This window comes from Misgurnus anguillicaudatus, unplaced genomic scaffold, assembly GCF_027580225.2.
Source record: "Misgurnus anguillicaudatus unplaced genomic scaffold, ASM2758022v2 HiC_scaffold_29, whole genome shotgun sequence".
In the NCBI taxonomy this organism is placed as follows: domain Eukaryota; kingdom Metazoa; phylum Chordata; class Actinopteri; order Cypriniformes; family Cobitidae; genus Misgurnus; species Misgurnus anguillicaudatus.
Window position 1 is genome coordinate 8,607,463 of NW_027395279.1, and position 24,203 is coordinate 8,631,665.

The window sequence follows — 24,203 nt, forward strand, 5'->3', positions numbered from 1 at the left end:
AGATCGGCTGAATAGATTTCAAAACAATAAAAATCAAATGTTTAACTCTAGGGGAGCTGGAAAATGAGCATATTTTCAAAAAAGTGGAGTGTCTCTTTAAAGTTTTGTGAAAGAAAGATATCTATTACGGTAAACCTAAAAACCACATTGTTAATATGAAAATGTACAAATTTACATAAATTTAGCCCAAAACGGTATAAAAAACAGGCACATCCACAAATAAGGTCTAAAGTCATTGATCGGCATAGGGAGATACATATGACGACAGTAAACTGCACATTTCATTTGCTATTTATTTATTTATATGAGTGTTCGCTAACTGTAACAATGGTACAGATATTTGATGTATTTTTTATGCAACATTTAATGTTATGTTTCAAAATACAGATCATAAGTTCCAAATATTGGGATTTATAGCCGTAATCGAATACACGATTTCAAACACCTATTTGTGGAACGTGCCACCGATTAAAAGACGGAGAAAAAAAACTTATAAAAATAAAAAACAGCTGCCATAACACAACTAGCTTATTTTATCTGAAGGATTATGTTTTGCCATTTCAAAGATCCTAGTGTTTTCATATGTGCCCCAAACGTCATGTCTCCAACAGAAATCCTGATCTAAAAGTGTAGTGTCAGTATCCAGATTCAATGCGTTGACCGGAGATCGGCCACTTGTGGCTAAAAATCTCGTTTTTGTATTCATTGGTGTAGATCACCCGTTTCCCAAGTTCCTCTATCCTGCTCGAGCTCATCGGGCTATAGTCCATGGAAACACCAGAGTCCGCATTCGCCATGTAGGCGTAGCCTGGCCCTTTAGGCGGCCAGGTGTGGTTTGGATACTCGAAGCTGGATTGCGAAGACAGTCTGCCTGAACCCGAGCTCTGCTGGAGAGAGCCGATGTCTGAATGCGAGGCGCTCAAAGACGGCGTTCCCGTGTTGGCGAAGAGTGTCTGCAGAGGTACAGATTCCTGAAAGACATCTTCCATCCGGCTTTCGTCTTCTACTTGAGCATGCTGGGAGTGATGGTTAAGAGTGACGTAGGTGTCGTGTGACTCCAGTAACAATGACTGGGAAAGTGATGGGTTTCCCTGAAGCGCCCTCAACTGATCCATAAACCAATGGGTGTGAGGAGGTTCCTGCCAGCTACCTGTTAGTCCAGAGTCAGTACCATCGCTTTCCATCTTTTTCTCTTCCGCCTCCACAGTTTTTCTTTCTTCTCTTAAGGAAGTCGGATGGCTGGCCAGTGAGATCTCTGAGAGGACCTCCAGAGGTGAAGGAAGTTCCTCTGTGTAGACATGAACAGATCTGCCCCACATACTCCCGTTATTTTGGTACATCCATTCCTGTGGGGAAATGACGTACAAAATAGTTGTTTTGTGAATGATGTGTTTCTGGATTAACATTCCTGACCGCCAAAATTATACCCATAACCAGAAATATTACGTTGATACGAATGGTAGCCGAACCCAGCCCAAAACCCAAACCTGACCGCCTAAACCTGCAAATGAATTTGTTGATACACACTAACAAATTCTGGGTTATTTTCAACCCAGCGTTGGGTCAAAAAGAGACAAACCCGACCCATTGGGTTGTAATTTAACCTATATGCTGGAAGTTTTATTCCCATTGCTGGGTCAAACATAAACATTTTCTGGGTTAATTTGACCCAACATTGGTATAAAAGTTGTTCGAGGGCCAACACATAAATGTCCACAACTTGTGTCTTTATCCCATCTCAAATATTCTTACAAAACTGAACATTTAACCATCACCACTTTAAGAAAATTGATAACCAGGTTTGGTAAAATTTTGTAATTTAACAAGATATTGTGTATACTAATGATTTACCTTAAAATCTCCTTCGTAGACAGTGAAGAGACCTCGAAATTTGTGCTCTGGAGTCGGGATCTCAGGCCACACTTTCTTCAGAAGAAACCTGAAAGGGTGCAAAACAATTAATGATTCATATGAATCTGAGTATAGACAACACAGGCTGTGAGATTAAAGATTAAATATTAGGGCTGTCAAACGATTAATCGTGATTAATCGTATACAAATTAAAAGTTTGTATTTGCATTATATATATATATATATATATATATATATATATATATGTGTGTAATTTTAAAAAATATATTATTTCTTAAATACATACATTATATATAAAAACCACACACATATATTATGTAAACACAAACTTTGATTTTGTATGCAATTAATCGCGATTAATCGTTTCACATCCATATATGTTTGAACACTTACTTGTGGTGGGACAGTATCACAGTCACCGAGAGTATGAACAGAATCAATGCAATAAACAAAACCAGTAACACGATCAGCGGATCCATGTCTGTTGAAAGAGGAAAACACGAGATAAAATAAACGCTGTGTTGAAGTGTTGTCACTTGTTAGTATTTTCAAAATCCCGTTAAAACATTTACCGTTTTGTGGTGTTGTTTCAAACACAGGTTCGGTCCAGGCGCTCCAGTAACCTTTGTAGGAGACGCCATCGGGTTTGACGCGGACCCACACCTTGTAGCTGGTGCCGGGCTTTAATCCACGCAGGATCAGCATTGTGCTGGCTTTTATCTCCTCCACCTTTAAAAGCGACAAGACTAATAATTTCCAATTCATTAATGCATTCAAAGGTTGTTTTTGTAAAAAGTCATAAATATCATATTTATATGAATGCGCTTACGAAGGAATTTGTAAGCGCATTTGGATTTTTGTTCAAATAAAATGTTGAAAATATGTTTTGTTTAAGTTGTGGAGTTGTTTAAATCTCGTCATGCCAAAATTACTTGATACAAATACAGTAATGAATAGGTCAATAATACATTCTCTCATACCAAACCTATGTTAACATGTATAATGTTTATTTATTCAATTTCAATTAAAAATTTAACATTTATGTATTGTGACTATAATTATAAAATAAATGTTTATTTTAAATGTAACATTTATGTAATCGCTTATACTCCCATTGTAAGGCCATAGCTGTGCACACACAAATTTTGTTTTTACAATTTGTCATCACCGACACTATACACATTTTGTTTTATATGTATTCCACTAATAACATTAATTTACCAAACAACTTTATACCCACATGTTGTACTGTGGGTCTTATGAAATATAATGCACGCACCTTGCCCATGTGACTTCCCTCCACAGCGTATCTGACCTCGTATATCATACTGTCATCCATGTATTTGAGAGGTGGAGGCAACCAGCTCACGTTTAACTGCCCTTCTTTTCCTGAGCTCACCACTGTGAGGTTTCTGGGGGGATCGAGAAGCACTGAAAGAGAAAAGACATTGTAAGACAAAATGATCTTGCGACCATCCTAAATGCTCACGTTACACATTTAAACTCGGATTCCTGTCTTATCAGTTTACCCATGCTGTCACTGGGGCAGGGCCCTTTGAAAGGTCCTAATATGTACGATTTGGTAGACTCTAAGAAAGGATGTGTTAATTTTTAACACATTGTTTTGTGTTATCCTATTTAACACATTATGTGTCATTTCATGTTGATTTTATGTTTAAATAAATAAAAGGGACGACACAAGATGTGTTAAAACAACACAGAGATGTGTTAAGTTAAGGACAACACATTAAAGGGATATTCCACTTTTTTTGACAATATGCTAATTTTTCAGCTCCCATAGAGTTAAACATTTGATTTTTACATTTTTGGAATCCATTCAGCTGATCTCCGGGCCTGGCGCTACAACTTTTAGCATAGCTTAGCACAATCCATCGAATCTGATTTGACCATTAGCATCGCATTAAGAAAAAAACCAAAGTTTCGATACTTTTCCTATTTAAAACTTGACTCTTCTGTAGTAAAATCATGTGCTAAGATCGACGGAAAATTAAAAGTTGCAATTTTCTAGGCCGATACGGCTAGGAACTATACTCTCATTCTGTGGTAATAATCAAAGAATGATATTACGCAGCAGCCGAAAATAGTCCCATTGGTAACTTTCAATGGCATGGGACTATTTTCGGGCAGTGCGTAATATCACTACGCCTCCTGCAGCCATGTTACATCAGCAAAGTCCTTGATTATTACACCAGAATGAGAGTATAGTTCCTAACCATATCGGCCTAGAAAATCGCAAACTCTTCGGTTATTTTTTAGCATGATGCTAATGGTCTAATCAGATTCAATGGATTATGCTAAGCTATGCTAAAAGTGCTAGCGCCAGACCCGGAGATCAGCTGGAGTGTTTCCAAAAAGGTAAAAATCAAATGTTTAACTCTAGGGGAGCTGGAAAATGAGCATTATCAAAAAAAGTGGAGTGTCCCTTTAACTAGACACAAGATGTGTTATTTTAACACATTCGTTTTAAGAGTGTAGAGGTCGACCGCCACGTTTTTTTTATGGCCGATACCAATATTAAAAAGCTGTAGGGACCATATAAGGCAGATATAACACAAATGTTATCACAGTAAATAAGAGACAAATAGAAAATTGGTGAAACTAAAAAAAAAAACAGTTATGCATAACATTACTTTATAAGTATTTAAAACATATTTACAAGACATAATTCATGTGGATCTGACATTTCATGATACTGTTTGACTAAGAGTGTGTTAAGCTAGTGTAGTATTGTGTGTGACACAACATTAACGTCATGTTAAAAAGTGAATAATGATTGGTAATTTTACTGTCTGTCAGACTTTAGCTTTACATTGAGTGACACTGAGTGTCTTTTTTATTACAAACATCAAATTTAAGTCATAGACAAATTTACTGGCCGAAATATCCGCCGATATATTTGCCACTCACTACCACTTAGGTATACATTTGGTACAAATATGTATCGCTGATGTACTAATATGAACTCTTTAGGTGCAAAGGTGTACTTTTTAAAAGAGTACCTCCCCCAATGACAGCAAGGGACCATTTTTGACCGTTTATCTGACAGTACATGGTACTTTCTTATCTGATCTCAAATTAAATTTCTAAAACACTGCTACGCACACTCTTAGAAATAAAGGTAGAAAAGCTGTCACTGGGGTGGTACCCTTCCAAAAAGTACTTGTTTGTACCTAAAGGGTGCATTTTAGTACCTCAAAAGTACATATCTATACCTAAATGGTACATACTGGGGGCGGTTTCTGGGACAGCGCCTATCCTAGTCCCAGACTATAATGCATGTTTGAGCTGCTGTAATTTTAAAACACCTTGTCCTGTTTAATTTTAGCATACCTCAGTGACATTGTTTTGTCTTAAGATGCACACAGAAAACACAGCAAAAGAGCTACTGCATTAAGTGCAAAAAGTCAGACAGTGCAAACAACAATATACGCCACAGGACAGATACATACAATATAGCACCAGCCATAGTGCCACATTACATTGTACTGAATAAGGGAACCATCCCAGTGACAATTTTTGTACCTTTATTGACAGTATGTACTGTGAGACTTTTCAGTACTTTAGAAATAATTAATTGCTAGTGTATAATTTTAAAAGATTTTAAAAGACTCACAGACGTTCTCAACATTCAGGCTACGATTGTAAAGCATCCCGCCATCATGAAGGACCTGAACGTCAAGGAGCGTGAAGAACAGGATTTGAGGGAGTTTGCAGAAGTACACAGTTTTGTTGCTGGCCAGTAAAAACAGCGATGAAACGGCACAAGTTCTGCTCTTATCATTCCTAAAAACACATGGGAGAAATGACACCCATTCATATTTTCAGGAAACATCATGTCCAAAGCGCCACATAACATTAGTAGTTGTATGGGACCACTATCTGTCAAAATTTGATTGATTTATGACCCCCTTTGACAGGGGGCGGGACAATCAATCAAAAGGTGTACAATCTGTCCAGTTTCTGGACTGTCGTATATCAAGGGCTTTAGACAGCGAGTATCCTGCGCGTGTTTTACGATGTGTCAATCAGCTCGTTGTTATTCCTGTGTGTGTGTTTTATGTCAAGCCTATGCTGTCATGTTTATTGCTGTCAAAAAATAAAGTTTATAGTTTTAGACTGCGTAGTTTCACAAGCGGACCTGTGCTGTCAGCGATCTCTCTCTCTCTCTCTCGCCCCCACTGTGCGTCTCGCCCCAGCGCGTCACACAGCGATGTGTGTTGTTGAATCTAAAGTTTTGCAACATCAAAAGTTTCTTTAAAGTCGTGCAAGAATCAAATATATATATATATATATATATATATATATTAGATGTAACTGGTTAAACTTAAAGCCGATATTTTCTATCGAACTAGTCTATTTTCTGATCAGACACAATGTTTCTGATGCTGATATTATATCAGTGTGTGTTTGTGTGGGGGTCGTGTGATGTAATCTTTGAAAGTTTTATGACCGAACCTTTATTGGGGAGCGACAAGAGATCTCCTGGATCAGTTTGGCTGGGTCAGAGTTGGTATACTCATGTCTATTGGTACGTATATGTGTTTTACTGGGGTCATTCCAACATATTGTGTGATTATTTAAAAACTAAAAATTCGATCTCTGGTCTTGCAGCGAAATTGTCTAAACTGTGTTAACTATTCCTGGTAAATCGCTGAGAAGAGTGGAATGAACAAAAAAGACTGATCAAACAGGCCGGTACCTTGGAACCTCCCGCTGCGTAGGACAAAGAGACGCCGAGTGACTCGTGCCGACCGGTGTGTATTTATTTAATCCTGTTACATGTGTTTTAAACAAGATGTTTTATTTTAATAGTTTCTAATATCAGATGTTATCTGTTAACAGTTTGGATATCGACGGCAAAGTTTGGATGTCGTTGCAAGATCTAGAGCGGATCTCCACGGTACGCTTATACTGCATTAGAAAAAGTTTTAAACAAATATGACTTATTTAGATATTTATCCTAATAACGTGTTTTTATCTGTTTACAGGCTAGGATACAGACCACAACACATTGGACGTATCTTTAAAAAAGAGAAAAATCAGAGACTTTATGGACTTGACTTCGAACACTTTAAACATTTTGTGACATATTGGATTTAAAACATTTCGGATACTGGATACCTGTGTTTGATTTGTCAACAGAGCTGGTCACTTTTTAAAATCACAGGGGTAAGTGACTAATTATAAATTGTTTTGCTGTTGTTTTAAACTTATGTTCTAAATACCTATTTGTTTTATTTTTCATCGTTTATATAATCCGTTTTTATACTCATTTTGGCTTGAGGTTTTTCATTGTTTTAAATATATTGTTTTACTGTGGTTTTAAACTTGTGTTCTTAATACATTGTTTTATTTTTCATCGTTTATATAATCCGTTTTTATACTCATTTTGGCTTAGAGTTTTTCATTGTTTTAAATATATTGTTTGTTTTTGATATTGTATACTCGTTATATTTTTTGGTATAGTTTTATTGTGTTTACGTTGTTTGATTATTTGAATATTTTGGGTTTTCACTGTGATTCCGAATATTGTGGTAAATGGCCCAAAAACGTTATTCCGACTCTGGCTGTGACCAGGCGAATAAAATTATAAGGCGCAATGAATCCACGTTTGATATAGTTGATTATGAATTGGGAATGCAAATACTGATAGAAACTGTCAGAGCTATGAATGGAAATCAAAGTAATGTAGACGGATTCGCAGACTTGATAAGTATGGTCGATCCCCGTTCACAGCCCCCTCCAGAGCCGAGTATGGTCTTAGATCCTAATGTTTTAAATACGCATCAAGTTTTTGAGGTTCCAGAAGCTGGATTTATAAATCAGCAGATTGAACCTGGGGTTTCAGATACTGCTTTTATCAATAATCAAATTGAACCACAGGTTCCAGGCTCTGATCTAAACGATCAGCAGGTTCTCGATGGGGCATCTGAGAATGTAAATGTTCAACACGGTGGTGAGGGGTCGGACGACCTCCACCACAATTCTGAATTGGATGATATGGGGTTAACGCCCGAAGATGTTGAGAGACTTGTGAGAGACGGGGGTGAATTTAATGGTTATACCGTCGTTCCTCGTACAAGATTTAACAGTCTGGAAATACTTAGGAGTTTAAATCTGAGGTCAATAGCTTCTACAGATATGGCATCCTACGTTCTATTTTTGGATGGTGTTCTGAATGAAATAGTCTCTCTATCTAGAATATTTGCGGGCGATGGGGGAATAATACATGTATTATTACGCGGGGAGTCATTAATGTCGGACATAAATGCGATGCTTACGCCCGCAAACGATTATAGCGTCTCTGCCTTCACAGATCAGCTTGAAAGAGTCATGCAAAGCAACGCAGACGTGCGCGTTGATGACAATCTAATGTTAAAGGTGTCTATTGTCAGAAGCAAAAATGGTGGTGTCGGTGATCGCAGGAAATTCCGTGATCTAGCACACAACGAAGTTATAAAAAGAAATAGAATGAATCTTTTTTGCCCCGCTAATATGTCTGACAAGCTATGCTTCGCACTTTGTCTGGCACACTTTTTGAATCCCCAAAAAACAGACCCTGAATTAGTGCCCATAGCCGCTTCCATTCAAAATGCCGCTGGATTTTCAATCCAAGACATGATACGCTTTAATGACGTCGCATTGTTTGAGAGATTGTTAAACATCAAAATTGTAGTTTTCCACAGATCAAGCACCGGTGCATTGGAAAAATACATGACCAAAGATAAGCCCCACTACAAGACGGTGTTTCTCTATCTGTCCGATAGTCATTATTTCATGATAAAAAATTTGAGGGCTTTTATCGGGTGTAAATACGTCTGCGACTATTGCTACAACGGCTTTTCTAATAAAAGAGATCACAGATGCAGATACGCCTGTGACATATGCAATGCCCCCGACTGCTACAAACACCCCGCGAAGACGATACACTGTGGGGATTGTTTGAGGTACTGCAAATCAGAATACTGTTATGAGATGCATAAAAAACCAGCACTGAGTCAGCAGTTTTCCCAGTGTGACGTGACCAAATACTGTCCGACATGTAATCGACGCTATTACATTAGCGGTGACAAGCCAAAGCCGCACAAATGCATGCCGGAGAAGTGCATGCATTGTGGCGTGGAGTTGACACCCGATGGAGCTCATCAGTGCTTTATTCAGCCCTTAAGGCTTGAGACCCCCAGTGAGAAATACATCTTCTATGATTTTGAGACGCGTTACGAGGGTGGTAAGCATGTTGCAAATTTTGTTTGCGCCATCACTTTTGCGGGTGAAGAATTCACAGCAGAGGGCACTGACTGTGTTGCACAGCTCGTGCAGAGATTCAGACACCCCAGGTACACCAACTACACGTGGATAGCCCACAACGCTTCCGGCTTTGACAATTTTATACTTTTGGAATATTTCACAAAGGTGGGGCTCGCTCTTAAAATCACGATGCAAGGCTGTCGTTTGATATTAATGTTTGACGAAAGTTTCAAACAAAGATTTCTCGATAGCTTCTCATTTCTCCCAATGCGGCTATCCAAAACTGCATCTGCCATGAATCTGACCTGTGCAGAAAAGGGTTATTTTCCACATCACTTTAACCGGGTGGAGAATGAAAACTACATAGGTCCATATCCGGACAAAAAAATGTACGGATATGACACAATGTCAGAGAAGGAGAGGGAACAGTTTGATGAATGGTACAAGACCGTAGAGGGTGAAGTCTTTGACTTTAAAAAAGAGCTGGCGCTTTACGGCAAGAATGATGTTGTTTTGTTGAGAGAGGCGTGCATGAAATATCGTGATGAGTTTATACAATGCACAGCACTTGACCCCTTCAGATACACAACTCTGGCATCGTGCTGCATGGCAGTGTACAAGACCCATTACCTGCAGAAAGACACACTAGCGTTGACGCACAACGGTGCCTACCTGACTAAAAACAAAGCCTATTCAAACGCCTCCATCGAATGGCTTGAATATGTCAGCCATTCGCGCGGGGTCGATGTCCAACACGCGTTAAATCGTGGCGAGATGTCGTTCGGATCCTACCATCTGGACGGTTATTACGTCAATAACGGCCAAAATCAAAACCAAAATCATATTCATAACGATAATAATGAAAGACACGCTCTGGAATTCCTTGGTTGTATGTGGCACAGTCACTCTTGCAAATTTAAAGAATATGACATTCATCCTGTGACAAAATTGACGCACGCTGTACACAGAAGACAGCATGAGGCCAAAATGGAGGTTTTGGAGAAGGGGTATGGGTTGAATGTCGAGGTGATGTGGGAGTGTGAATGGAACGCTGCTAAGCGGACTGATCCTGACGTAATCGCCTTTATGGCCACTTACACGCACCCCGAGAGACTGAAACCCCGCGACGCTCTATTTGGCGGTCGTACTAACGCGTACAAACTCTATCATAAAGCCGCTGAAGGTGAGAAAATCAGATATGTTGATTTTACAAGTCTGTACCCCTTCTGTCAGGCCAAGAAGTGTTACCCGATAGGGCATCCACAGATAATTTTAAAGGACTTTGAACCCCTTGAAAATTATTACGGACTTATCAAAGCATCAGTGTTACCCCCAAGAAAACTGTTGCACCCCGTGCTCCCATACAGGGCCAATAATAAACTGAATTTCCCTCTCTGCGCAACCTGCTGTGAGGAGCAGAATCAGACGACCCCCTGCGATCACACAGATGAGAAGCGAATGCTTTCAGGGTGTTGGGTCAGTCTCGAGCTGTTAAAGGCTATCGAGAAGGGTTACGTCGTGACAAAAGTGGATGAAGTGTGGCATTTTCCCCAATCCTCAGAGACCTTGTTTTGTGAATATGTCAAAACATTTTTACAATACAAGCAAGAGGCCAGTGGATACCCCGCACACGTAGTGACAGAACAGGACAAACAGGCATACATTGCTGATTACTTTGAGAAAGAGGGGATACAAATGAATCCTGATAAGATAAGCCTTAACCCCGCGAGACGATCTATCAATAAGCTGTTGCTAAACAGTTTGTGGGGTCGTTTTTCTATGCGAGAAAATCTCCCCAACACTGTGTTGCTCTCAGATCCGGAAGAGTTTACGAGATACATTTTTGGCATGGCGTACGAGATTAAACACTTTTCGTTTGTGTCAGACAAGGTAGCTCTAGTGCAATGGATCCATCCGGACGGCAAAGGCGCGCGCACGCGTGACATAAACATATTTCTCGGCGCCTTTACTACAGCCCACGCGCGTCTAGAATTGTATGATCTTATGGACAGGCTCAATGAGCGTGTGCTTTACAGCGATACAGACAGCGTGATTTTCACGTCTAAAGACGGCGACTGGGATCCTCCGTTGGGGCCGTATCTAGGTAATTTGACTGATGAAATTGGGGATGATGATTTTGCGGTCGAGTTTGTGTCGTGCGGGCCAAAAACATACGCCTACCGCACCGCAAAGGGGCGCACGGTCCTAAAGGCCAAAGGCATTGTGCAAAATTATACAAACTCCCAAATTATCACATTAGACACACTGGTTGATCTTGTCCGTGATTATGTTAATGAGGGTGATCCTGACAGACACGTGCTAGCCTCTGCTGACAGCATTGTGAGGAATAAAAGACACCTCACGCTCCACAACAAAACAGTTGTGAAGAAGTTTAAGCTCGTATACAACAAGCGAGTAATAAACAAAAAAGAATTGACAACGTTTCCGTATGGATTTTGATAACGTTTTTGGGCATAAAGGTGTACGGGATGCTAAAGGCCACGACTTTAGGCTACAGCATCCCTTCTCTTTAATTGTAGCAGGACCATCCAACAGTGGGAAATCAATCTTTGTTAAGATGTTGTTGGAAAATGCTGTAAATTTGATTTCTGAAAAGATTGAGAATATTGTAATTATATATGAATGTTGGCAAAAAATGTATGAAGAAATATCAAAAATGTACAAAATTAAATTCATTGAAGGGATACCGCAGACTCTGAATGACGATCATTTGTTTCCTGTTAATAAAACATCTCTGCTAATTCTAGACGATGTCATGCGTGATGCTTCTGGAAACATCGAAGTGGAAAAGGCATTCACTCAGTATGTACACCACAGAAACTTGAGCGTAATTTATATTGTACAGAATTTATTTTGCCAGGGAAAGTCGAGCAGGACAATAGCTTTGAACACAAATTATCTAATTCTTTTTAAAAACCCCAGAGACACAAATCAGGTCATGGTTCTAGCCAGACAGATGTACCCCGGAGAAACAAAATATTTTATGGAGGCTTACAAAGACGCCACCAGTCAGCCTTTTGGTTATCTTATGATTGACTATAAAGCCAAAACACCGGAGCTGTATCGTCTCAGAACAGATTTGCTTTCACCGTATCCAGTGGTGTACGTCCGGAAAAGAAAACAGAGAACGTGAAAATGTCTGATAGACTTTGTAGAAACCTCCCTCTTTTAAAACTTCTATTAAAATCAACACCCAAACAGAGACGCGTTATTCTACAATCTGCTACGGATGATCTCGTCGTGGCATTGTGCGAACTAGCTCTTAATTTATTACACGGACATATACCCTTAAAACATGTACAGTACCAAAAATTGAAAAAGAAGAAACGTGAGTTAAAAATCGTTGCGGACAAGAAGATTAGTGTCGGAAGAAAGAGACGTTTGATAAACCAGCAGGGGGGTTTCCTTCTTCCCCTCCTAAGCGTCGCTATCCCTTTTATTACCAGCCTGATTGCCTCTAGATAAAACCAGAGCATGGAATTTACGGAGAAAATGTATCTAGTACCGCAGCACCAGCTGGATAAACTAAAGACCGAATCGCCTCGCGAGTCTATTCAACAGAGCGTCGAGAGCGATATGGATGAATCTATACGAAATATTTTGCACAGAAATGATTTGGATGTTTATGAAAAAGCAAAGCTGTACTCGAACGCCTTACAGAGATTTTTAACAATCGCCAAACACAGAGACCGGGAAGTCAACACTTTAACATTAAGCCTTCCCCCATCTGATCACACAGATAAGGAACAAACTACTTTGGATGTTAAGGATAATGCCGCAGACGATGTTGTGGCTGATGTGTTAAACAACGCACCGCAAAAAAGTTTAAAAAACATCAGGTACATTTTAGATAAAATGTCTAAAGCTAAAGATGTAACTTCATGGACAGGTTCAGGGGAATTTGTGTTTAGGGGAAGTCCTATACATGGGTCCCATTTGTTTGATTTGGTGAAAAGCGTTACCGCATCGCATAAGATCAGAGACGAACACAGACCTGTAGGTTGGTCAGAGTTTTTAGAGGCGATCTCGTTGTTGAATTTGCCTTATTCTATACTACCAAACCATGCCGTTAGACAGGCTGTTCAGTCTTTTAAATCGGGGACATCACCTGGTGTGTCGGCTCATTATGGAAAAAGTAAAAAACACAGATCTCGGGCTCGGGCAGCCATTCTGCCGGATGAACCCCTGTTTAAATCACCCAAACTAGATTATAACAAATGGTTACGTTTCTAATGTTTTACGTTGTTGTTGTTGTTGTTGTTGTTGTTGTTGAATGGTTGTATTCATAAATAAATAAAAAAATTCTGAAGAATCTTGTCTTGACTAATAGTGTTTTTATTGATTAAACAAAAAACATTACACAAACATGTCACCCGTTTGCACACACTGAACACATTTAAACACATTTTTATAACAATCAGAGGGTTTTAGTTTTTTCACAAAACACGATACCATATTATCATTTTTAATCAGATCATCTGTATACTTTTTTAAAACATTTTCATATTCACGATTCATGCACATATGATACAGGAAAAAAACACAATGCTGACCACAGGTATCTGCTGAGAAGTCTTGTACTTGCTTGGCAGAGTATTGCATCGTTACAGAATTGAGATTTAAAAAGTCATTGATTTGATGGGGAAAACGGTAATGATCCGGTCTGTTGCCAAAACTGTCAAAAAAACAACCCACACCGTATTTGTTTATGTAAATAGCTAACCAGTGTTCCCCGGGGAGTCCGGACGGGTGGGTGTTGATTATGACCATGGCCGGCAATGTTCTTAAAGGGTCGACTGGTAAATGGTCACACGGCACCACTCCTAGGAAATGTGTGTTGCATGAAATTTTATCCATCAGGCTCGTTAGTTGCAAGGTGTTCATGATTAATAGTAATCAATCATAACCTGCCGACGATTAGATATTTCCAGAATTGAATCATAAATCGCATACACTATCAGCGTTATCGTATTTTGGAGAGGCTGCCTAAAACGAAGTTCTAATCTGATATTGCCGGATTTGACTAGTGACACGTGACGCCCGCATTCTTCATCTGGTGTGAGGTTGAACGCGTAGAGTGTATATCCGTGCAGAAAGGCCTCTCTATCGATAGACAGAGCTTGATTTTTCAAATGTTTTCCCGAAGCCAATGCTAGTTGGTAAAACTCCCTTACAGCAGAACCGCTGCCAAAGTCAGGCTGGAAAGGCTTTGAAGGTGTCTGAACGCCGTCTGTATAGACCGCTAAGAATTCCAGGTCGTAGTTTTTAAATGCAAATGGGTTTTTATTATAAGCGCCTGTAAAGGCGTCATTATCAACCATCGCCAGAACGATGGATTTGGGTAGGGTTCCTAAAAATAAGTTTTCTTGGTTACATACGCGGGAACCAGCGGGTATGGAGAAGTTTTTCAAACACACTCTGTCGATAGGGTATTTTGCTGTTGCTGATAACAGAGCCTGAGCGTGGCCCAGTCTCACAGCTGGTGACACTGATACTTTTTTAACAAACAGAGATGCTGAAACAATGTTTATTCTGTAGTTTACATTATCGTTTCTCATCAAACAAAACTCATCTTTGGCCCTAGTCATACGGATTTTAACATCTACTCCGTTAAGCAACAATTTTTCTTGAAAGAATATATCGCTGTGAATGGGTCCTAATAGCTCAACGATATTGCTGGACTCTGTAAAGGCTGCTCTCTTTGTTAGACCTCTATTTCCGGCAGCTGGATCTGTCGCATCCATATGCCCCGGAGAATCTTTATAATATAGTCCAGAGGAGAACGTCGTCTCGAGAGCGTCTGTTCCATAGTTTAACAGACACTCTATGATGCAACGATAAGGATGCGTGCTGGAACTCTGCGAAATTAATCGGTCCCCGAGCGACACGTCCGTTTGGGCAAACAAACTTCCAATAGGATAATTCACTAACCCAACAGGCGCTCCGGCGGCAATGTCCGTACCGTTAGGATTAGTAATTTTCACCCTCAAAAACAGCAATGTGTTATTTAAATCGATATAATCCTCCCCGGTTCCTGCTATAAAAAATTCCAACGGGGCTGTGTCTGATAGCGCGGATAAAGGAGGTATTTCTACATATGTATTTTTTTCAATAGATGTCTGAGTCAGAGGTACCGTGAATAAATCCAGTTCGGATTTAATACACTCTTCTGACATATTGTGTAGCAGAGCCATGATCTAGAAGATTGTTTTAACTCTCTTTGCCGGTGGTTTTTTTGCTGGTACCTTGCGCTTACGCTTTGCAACTGATGATTTCTTGACTGTACCATGTGCTTTCTTTGGTTTGTGGCCACTCCTTTTGGCGCCCGGCGGCCTATACGTGCGTTTGCGAGACATAACCATCAAACCCGAACCGTCTTGATCGTGGTTGTTGAAAGAGCCTGACATCGTATTGCTAACGACATCACTAAATATGTTTTTCGCAGCAGATTTAAGATGCGGTTTGGCTATGTTAAAACCACGCTTCAACAAGGGTATAGCGAATCTAAACAGTCCTCTGAAAAGACCTCCCAGCCCATTGCCGTACATGACCCCACCACCCGCATACCCAGGCAGTCCATTTCCAGCCTGGTTTGTATAATATGTCACGTAGCGCTCGGGGTTTGCGTTATAATTATTATTAAAATAAGCCATTACTGAATATTAAAAGGATGACTGCTTCACGGGTCTAAAATGTAGTTTAACACACACTTTACCGTAAGAAAACGCAACGTCTTTGTTTTGATCGTCCTTTACTTCAATAGCAATTTCTGTGATAACGGACTTGTTTGTAGGTACGTAATGAGGTTTGTCGTATCTAATACTGACGATGTTGTTGTTTTCACCAGTTATATGTACACATCCTAGGAGCGGTACATATGCATCACCTACTGACTGATATTCGATAATGTCAGTATAGATATAGAGCGTATAGAATCCACCGTTTATGTCTGCCTGATACGGCGCTCTCGTCACAACATCCTTTATAGGCTCAGGAGGGGCAGGTGCTCGCATGGCTATCCCTATAGGCACATTAGGTCGCAGCCCTAAAATGACAGCCAACTTGCCGGTAAACATTAACGAGATACCGGGCGGTGCTTTTAAAAATACCTTGTTTCTTATGTTATCATACCCCATGAATCCGTTAGGGTTTAGAGCCTTATTTATTTCACTAACCACCGATGTGACATTTTCATAATATCCAGCTTTTATAAAGTGTCGCTTGCTGTCGTTGAAAATATTGGACGCTCCTACTTCTGTATTTAAATCAAAAAATGCGTCTTCGGTACTAAATGTGTACCATGTTCTAGGATATTCAATTTCAACAATCCCCACCTCCCATTTACCCCTCAGGTTTATAGGATTGCCTAATACGGTCCTATAATTTGAGATAGTATTGTTGGTGTAGACACCAGAAGATGCGTTGCATGGTAATGTAACATAAAAGCCACCCTCACCCATGTCTATTTTTTATTGGACTGCCTTTATTCTACGTGAGTTCCTCCTTTTTAAGGATTCTGTATATCGACCACATCTTTTTCTTCGACCCAACTATTAAATTTATCAGGCCATCCGAGCCATTTCACTAAAACCACTATTTTTTTGCCACGTTTTTTCTTGTCTAAGATTTTTTCTACCTTAAATGCTTTGTTTTCACACACAGATATTTTTTGTAATTCTTGTTCGTAAAACCGACCATCGATAACATCGTTGTCATAATCATGTAGTTTGTAGACCGGCGGATCCCTGGGTATACACTCTGCGATTGTAAAATACTCTTCTGTGTAATTCTGTTCATAACCTTTCGCGAATGGACCCCTAACTTTGGAGATTCTAACAACATCACCGATCTTGTATTTAAAACACGCGGGTTTGTCTCGTCGCACTCCTGCAGGTCCATACAGATTTTCAAACACAACGTGTTCAATATCTTTGTTGACATCCACGGGTCTCATCTTAATACTCCTGTGATAACTGGTGTTGTAGCCCCGCGTGATATCTTGTAACACGTCAATATATCTCCTGGAGTTTGTGGCTGTTAAAAAACGCCACATCAAGTTTTTGAGGCTACGATTAAACCTTTCAACCACAGAAGCTTTTAAATCCGATGCGACGGCAAAATGATGGATATTATATTTTTTAACAACTTCTTGAAAATGTTTGTTAAAAAATTCTTTCCCCTGATCCGTCTGTATTTTTTGAGGCACCCGGCCTTCCCCAAGTATTGACTCAAAAGCCTTAGCGACCTCAAGGCCGCTTTTGTTCTTTAAGACCCGAGTCCATGCATATTTACTAAACACATCTATGCATGTGAGTAAAAATTTTGTGTCGTCATTTTCCTTGGAATATGCAGACATATCGACCAAATCAGCTTGAAACTGCATGTCTATCCCATAAACAATCACTCTGTTTCTTTTGAATTTAAGAGGAGCCTGTCTATGTAACGTGTAGGCATCCTGTGAGGAGACCCATTCTGAAACTTCCTCGTCATTTAAACGTACATCGTAATCTTTTAAAACAGCTTGTTTTAAACGATTTTTACCACCTAAGGACCCCGGGTTGGAGGGTGTGTAATAAACCTTACTCATGAGTTCTGCCGACATGATGTCGTCTCATCAGACCACAAATAAGTAATGAGTGAGATTTAAGTAAATAGTCTTTTTTATTTTCACACAACAACGATAATACAGAAAGCCATTACAGGGTGTCTAAATACCATAAAAAATGTATGCATGAAACAATTTTTTTATCAATCATATATTCAGCAGCTGTTGCGACAACTTCACACACATTAAATTGTGGATTCTTTAAAACCATAGCAATGCATAAATCAATTACGTATGTAGACATTGTGATTACATCTCCTATGTAAAAATCATCATGACTTTTATACATCAAATCTAGAGTTTTTTTAATAAAAATACAAGGTTGCTCTTCGGCATTAACACACATCTGGACCATGGTATCCCATGACGTAGCAATATCTCGCACATCAGACATTTGTTGTTTGAGACTGGTCACACGTTTGCTGCTTTCACAAGCATCAGGTTTGAAATCAGAGTCAGTTTCTAGAGATATCACGCTACATAAGAGATTAACCAGTTCATGTTTATAATGGTTTTTAAACATATTTTTAATCAGTCCGGTAAAGCACAGGTTCCCCATTTGAAAGTCGATGTCAATTCAAACTCAGCAGATTTTACTCCAGGAGTCCACACAATCGTTGACAAGTTTTTCACATTTATCGTCTACTAGATCATCTGTGATTTCTTTCAGCTTAGACACAACGTAAGGCTCAGACCTTAATTCACACAGAATAGCGTCCACAGCACCTTGGATCCTCATGGGATGAGATTTCAGGCCGATCTGGTTCAGAGCTTGTGCGATGATGTGTTTAAACTCCGGTTTAAACAACGTACTGGTGAAATCTTCATAATTAAATTCAAAGTAATAGGGCGTGGGTTCGTAAAGGCATCCGTGTTGTATTTGGCTTGGGTGGTTCACCTTGCAGCCGTAGCATTCACGCTTCATCTTTGCCCCGACGGCGCTTCCCAGAACGGACGCAACAATGGCCTTTATTAGCTTAAAGCCAGCGACGCCGATACAGCCGTCCACGCCGTCCTCTGATGCTCCGTGCGCGGCTGCGGCGATGTTACAGCTACGCGTAGTGAGGAAAGTCAGGTTGTGATACCCCAGTTCTCTGCAGAACTCATCCAGCCAGCTGTTAATAGCCGCGGTGTCTTCAGCACTTGGCGGGGGAGCATCCATGGTATCGGGTGTATCTATGACGGTGTGGTAAGGAGTTTCAGAGTCTTGAGACATGTTGAATCAATGTGTCTGGGGTCTGTGGTCCGGGGTCTTTTAATGTTTGTAGTAAGTGGGCGGAGACGGCATCTCGCCGGTCCCCGCCATGCTTCCACGGGGGTCAAACAATTTAACTCTTACGACATTGTATTGGTCACACATCTTGCACCATCTAAACATTTTGTCAATGTGTTCAAAAACATCTCCAAGCACACGAACATCGCGCCACTGGAAAATGAATTGCAGATCGTAGTGGTTGTTGTGCTCATCCTCCGGGATAGGCCATGTATACTCAGAAATCTTTGATACGTCTCTACAAGTGAAAATGTAGACACAATCATCAAGTTTCTTTTTACACTGGTTGGCGACAACACGATAGTGCATCCCCCGGGTCACACCATTCCACTCTCCAACGTACAACGGTCGATCACAAAACTCTTGCACATCTTTCCAGATACGTTTGTAGAACAAGGACCAGTCTTTAGCAGGGAGAAAAAGGCTTGGATCTCCGTATGTTTGTTTCTCACCAGACTCCACACTGTAAAGCTTTACAGTGCGCAATTTCTTGTCAAACTCGTAGTACCCCAAACGCTTGTCCGCCATTAGAAATTCATATTTAACCATGTCTTCCGAATCATGTAAAAACTCTGTCAAACGCACACGATGCCCCACACCCCTCTTGGGCGCAAAAGTCACATCTTCATCCATCTCCATACCAGAAGCCGGAGGGGTATTAAATGCGCCGGCCATTGTTTAACGGTTAAGACAGAACCAAAGTCTTTTCATCCACTGAAAACCTATAACCTGTTTTAAACAAGCCTATCTTATAACACCCATTTATACAACACACACACACACGCTGTGAGACGCGCTGGGGCGAGACGCACAGTGGGGGCGAGAGAGAGAGAGAGAGATCGCTGACAGCACAGGTCCGCTTGTGAAACTACGCAGTCTAAAACTATAAACTTTATTTTTTGACAGCAATAAACATGACAGCATAGGCTTGACATAAAACACACACACAGGAATAACAACGAGCTGATTGACACATCGTAAAACACGCGCAGGATACTCGCTGTCTAAAGCCCTTGATATACGACAGTCCAGAAACTGGACAGATTGTACACCTTTTGATTGATTGTCCCGCCCCCTGTCAAAGGGGGTCATAAATCAATCAAATTTTGACAGATAGTGGTCCCATACAACTACTAACATTGCATGCCTATAAACAGATATAAACTGTGCACCAATAGTGATATAACTTCAGAAATATTGCATGGTGTAAAAAATATAATTTTTATACAGTTACTTACTCATATGAATAGGTGAATGTATATCGACTGTGTGAATCATTATTGCCCAGTTGATCCTCCCAAAAGCAAGTCAGATCTTTCTTGCCCTCAACGAAACATTTGATATCGTCCGTTTCGTCCTGGAGTAACTGGGCCACTGAAGAATTGACAATTATGAATTGAATGCATTATTTAAAGATGACTGCAATATTTATTTTACAATTTTACTTTCTGGTTCATACATAAAAAAAGACTATGGTTTTAAAATGTTGAAAAAAAAAAATAAACAAATGCATGCTTAAAAATAAAGGTGCTTCTTCACCATTAAGTCAAAGGATCTTCTATCAAATCTTAAAGGTACCTTTTGGGACAATTCAGCCAAAAATTGCATTGTGACGCATCTTTATTTTTAAGAGTGTAAAGTGAAACAAAATGAAGTTTTGAATAAAATAAAAAAAAAAGTTGTACTCACCTTTACTTTCGAAACTCTGTCCTCCTATAGTGACGAAAGCAAAGCACAAGACGCCAACGACTTTAAATTGATCAATCTTCATTTTTATCATCCATTCAGATCAAAAATGCATCGCAGCTCTCTGTGTAACAGTTCAGAAAGGTAGATCCTTCCCTTTGTGACCTTTTCTTGTAGACGGTTTTGCAGACACCATGGACAGTTGCATGCATAACATCTGATAAGCTGCCAGTGTGTTATAACAGTGTGTTTACTCTTTTACTATTGAGAGGTGGAGCGCCAAATGTGTACTGTTTACGGGGGCGGAGCTTAGAGGAGAACATGCTGTCAATAGTATTTCAAGTGCTCAATATTTCTTGGCATGATACAGAATTACATTCTGTCAAACATGATTATATAACTATTTAATTCAGCATATAGATCTATATATTTATTTTTTAAATGCATGTTTAATATCGAATGATGTCAACAGGTGCCCAGTTCCAAGTGTGTGTGTGTTTTTTAAGGGTGAAGCTGTTCTGATGTTGTTCTGTATGCAGTAACCGGTACTTTTTATCAAAGTTTAACACTCTTGTTATTTTGCGCTCAACCTGCGTTATCAGCTCTGAGCTGAGGCGCTCTTACGCACAGATAAGCGCGAGTATTGCGAGCCAATCCCGTTTGCCTGCAACTTACCGCCCATTATCACTAAAGCATGTCCCTACCGTTATTTCAACCTGGGACACATGGTTTAGATGACAAATTTTACACCTAATAAGAGCCTTTGTCTGCAGTGGATAGAAATCTTAAGATCCTTAAATAATAGTAAACATCTAGTCAAAATAGGATATGAGATGGTAGCTCGTTTTTAGGTGTGTAACTCAACGGTGCACTCAACGGTGTAAGGTCAACGGTGCACGTCTTTGTTTCCTTTGGCCTTGTAGTTTGTGGGTAACTGCTGGGTAACAGGAAAATGAAACACAGGAAGCCTCTTTGTCGTACTACTCTGGGTATGTAGATAAAAGCAGAGGACGTGTCAAAGATACGACTGTGCAGTCGTAAATTACAGATGTTCAAGCGAGAGCACAAGATGGCTGAAAGTGGCTTTGCTTCAGCAGGTTCATCATGTTTCTAATCATTTTCAAGAATTGAAAAAACTTTTTTTTAAAGATCGCTTCTAAATAAACTTTTAGTAGTCCACTTTTAGTTGTCCAAACATTACTTTAATTGATAACTAGATTTTTCAACTTACATTTGAACACCAATTAAAGTCACATTTGGACTCCTCAAAGTCGACTCGAAGTTTATTTATAAGCGGTCTTTAAAATACGATTTTCCGAATTTTTAAGTGTTATCAATTGTAGTTAGTAATTTGTTTAAGTAGACCCAACTTACAGTTTTTACAATGTAGACCAAAACTCTTTTGAAAACGACCCAACATCTACACTGTAAAAACTGAAAGTTGGATCTTCTTAAAACAAAATACTACCATCTACTTAAACAAAATACTACAAAAAAGATATTAAGTTTTATCAATTTAGATCAGTAATTCTCAAAGTGTGGTCCAAATCCCCTCCAGTGGTCCGCCAAAAGATGACCTAAACTAGGCAAGTGTTTATACAATCGTCACTTATTTAAGTAGATTTTTAATGCACTTGCGAAACTGTGATATCAGTTCTTGCCTTTTTGTTTATTAACGTAAAAATGGATCGGTGGCTAAACCAAAGAGGAGTCAACATAAAAGATCAAGCGTCAACTGAAAGCAGCTTAAATCCACAGATCTATTCGATTTTATGTACTAGTTTTTGTTCATGTGTAAAATGCCTGTAATTTCAGTGATTTTGGACATTAAGGGGAACATTTTTTTTCAGCATTTTATTGTTACCATAGTTACCCACCACCTCAGTTTTAAACTAATGGCTCTTTGTAATGACATTTAGTGGGACCTAGGCTGTTATAGTATATTTAATTGCATTTTTTTCACATGTGCAGTTTGTTGTTCATATTAAGCTGCAACTCATTTCACATTTACTTGTTCAAATGAAATAAAATTCATATAATAATTTCTGAACATAGCATTGCATTTGTTTTTAAAAAATTAGTTTTTGACTTGAACCAGTTGCATATTAAACTTAAACTTAGCTTATCCTTCCTATTTTGTTGTTTTTGGGGGGAGTGTTAAAGTGGGATTCTGTTAGGTGGTCCTCAGAAAAAAATTGGAAGATAAAGTGGTCCTTGGGCTTAAAAAGTTTGAGAAACACTGATTTAGATTGTCTCACTTATTTAAGTAAATCCAAACTTTCCTTTTTTAGAGAGATGATGCCCACCCCTACACCTGCGAGGACTTCAAATGACTTCAGGTTTTTTGATAGAAAACTGTCAAATATTACATACACATAATATACATATATTATATACACACACACTTTATTAATACCTATCGGTGCTAAAATATACACATTAATTTAGCTAACTGTAAACAATATACACTGTAAAAAAATTCTGTAGAAATTACAGTATTAATGGGTATTACTGGCAACTATCTGCCAGTAACTTACTGTAGATTTTACATTTATGTTATTTACTTGCAACAGTTTGTTTAGTTAAATGAACATGAAACATTTTCAGTCTTTATCTTCTACAGTAAATACTGGCAACCAGCGTCATAATTACAGCAAATTTTTTATAGTGTAATTTATAACAACTTTTTTTGTATAAACTTGCTTTTTCTGTAAAGCAGCCTTGAAACAATACAATATGCATTGTAAAAAGCGCTATACAAAAAACTGATTCGAAACTTCTTGTGAATACTGGGAGCTGCAGGAAACTGACAGTGATAACACATACAGGGGTGGACAAAATCATTAGAAAACCTGACAGATCTGAAAATATTGACCTTCTTTTTGCCCCCAAAACATGATTTCATTTCATAATGATGTTTGCTCTGTGCACAACAAATATCTGATGAAGTGAGTCGTACTGTTTCAATTTACTTTTAACTTTATTATTTGATATGTCTACCTTTTGCAGCAATTACAGGAGCGCTTGTCTCTGGCACAGTGTCAACATATTTCCTCAGATCTTCATAAGTAATGTTTTCCCATCCCTTCTGCAACTCAAGCTAGGCTTTCCTTTGGATGTACAAGTGCAGTTTATTTTCCAACTTGGCCTAAAAAGTTTCGGATGTTGAGATGATGCCAGTAAAGAAAAATGACCTAGCACCACCGTTTCTACAACAAAGTCATCATTATGCTCTATAAATCATATAATAGAGCCATCATGAGGAGATTTGGGTCATTTTTTACTGGCCAAAGTCTGGACCTCAACCCCATTGAGCAAATTTTCTTAGCTATACGGCGCGTTTGGGGTTATTTCAAAACACAACAACGCAAAAAACTCAATATCATTGGACAAGAACACGCGGGAAAAGTGCGCAGCCTTTATCTTTAACTCTGAGAAAGGCTGGACAAACAGCCGAGAAAGAGAGAGCGAGAGAGA

At 39.3% G+C, this 24,203-nt stretch overlaps 2 protein-coding genes and 1 long non-coding RNA gene across 3 annotated transcripts; 1 reads left to right on the forward strand and 2 right to left on the reverse strand.

The window, feature by feature from the left end:
* Positions 1-303: 303 nt before the first annotated feature.
* Positions 304-21,203, reverse strand: LOC141362922 (erythropoietin receptor-like). The gene is made up of 8 exons (XM_073865201.1): positions 20,730-21,203; positions 20,279-20,414; positions 5,507-5,676; positions 3,152-3,303; positions 2,445-2,601; positions 2,266-2,353; positions 1,852-1,939; positions 304-1,346 (listed from the first exon to the last, which is right to left on the reverse strand). Exons 1-8 carry the CDS (start codon positions 20,818-20,820, stop codon positions 636-638), a joined length of 1,593 nt encoding a protein of 530 aa, XP_073721302.1. The 5' UTR covers positions 20,821-21,203; the 3' UTR covers positions 304-635.
* LOC141362925 (uncharacterized) lies at positions 6,437-7,824 on the forward strand. The gene is made up of 3 exons (XR_012368488.1): positions 6,437-6,647; positions 6,736-6,793; positions 6,882-7,824. It is a non-coding gene; the product is annotated as an uncharacterized lncRNA (long non-coding RNA).
* Positions 12,815-15,411, reverse strand: LOC141362923 (uncharacterized protein F54H12.2-like). The gene has a single exon (XM_073865202.1). It carries the CDS (start codon positions 15,354-15,356, stop codon positions 14,049-14,051), a length of 1,308 nt encoding a protein of 435 aa, XP_073721303.1. The 5' UTR covers positions 15,357-15,411; the 3' UTR covers positions 12,815-14,048.
* Positions 21,204-24,203: the final 3,000 nt, after the last annotated feature.

Bases quoted from the DNA above. Each gene is read 5' to 3' on its own strand.
- LOC141362923 (XM_073865202.1), bottom strand. From the start codon at position 15,356: ATGGCTCTGCTACACAATATGTCAGAAGAGTGTATTAAATCCGAACTG.
- LOC141362922 (XM_073865201.1), bottom strand. From the start codon at position 20,820: ATGATAAAAATGAAGATTGATCAATTTAAAGTCGTTGGCGTCTTGTGC. The intron at 1,940-2,265 runs GTAAGTGTTCAA...GCACCCTTTCAG, and splicing joins GTGATACTGTCCCACCACAA to GTTTCTTCTGAAGAAAGTGT. The intron at 1,347-1,851 runs GTAAATCATTAG...ATTTCCCCACAG, and splicing joins TCTACGAAGGAGATTTTAAG to GAATGGATGTACCAAAATAA.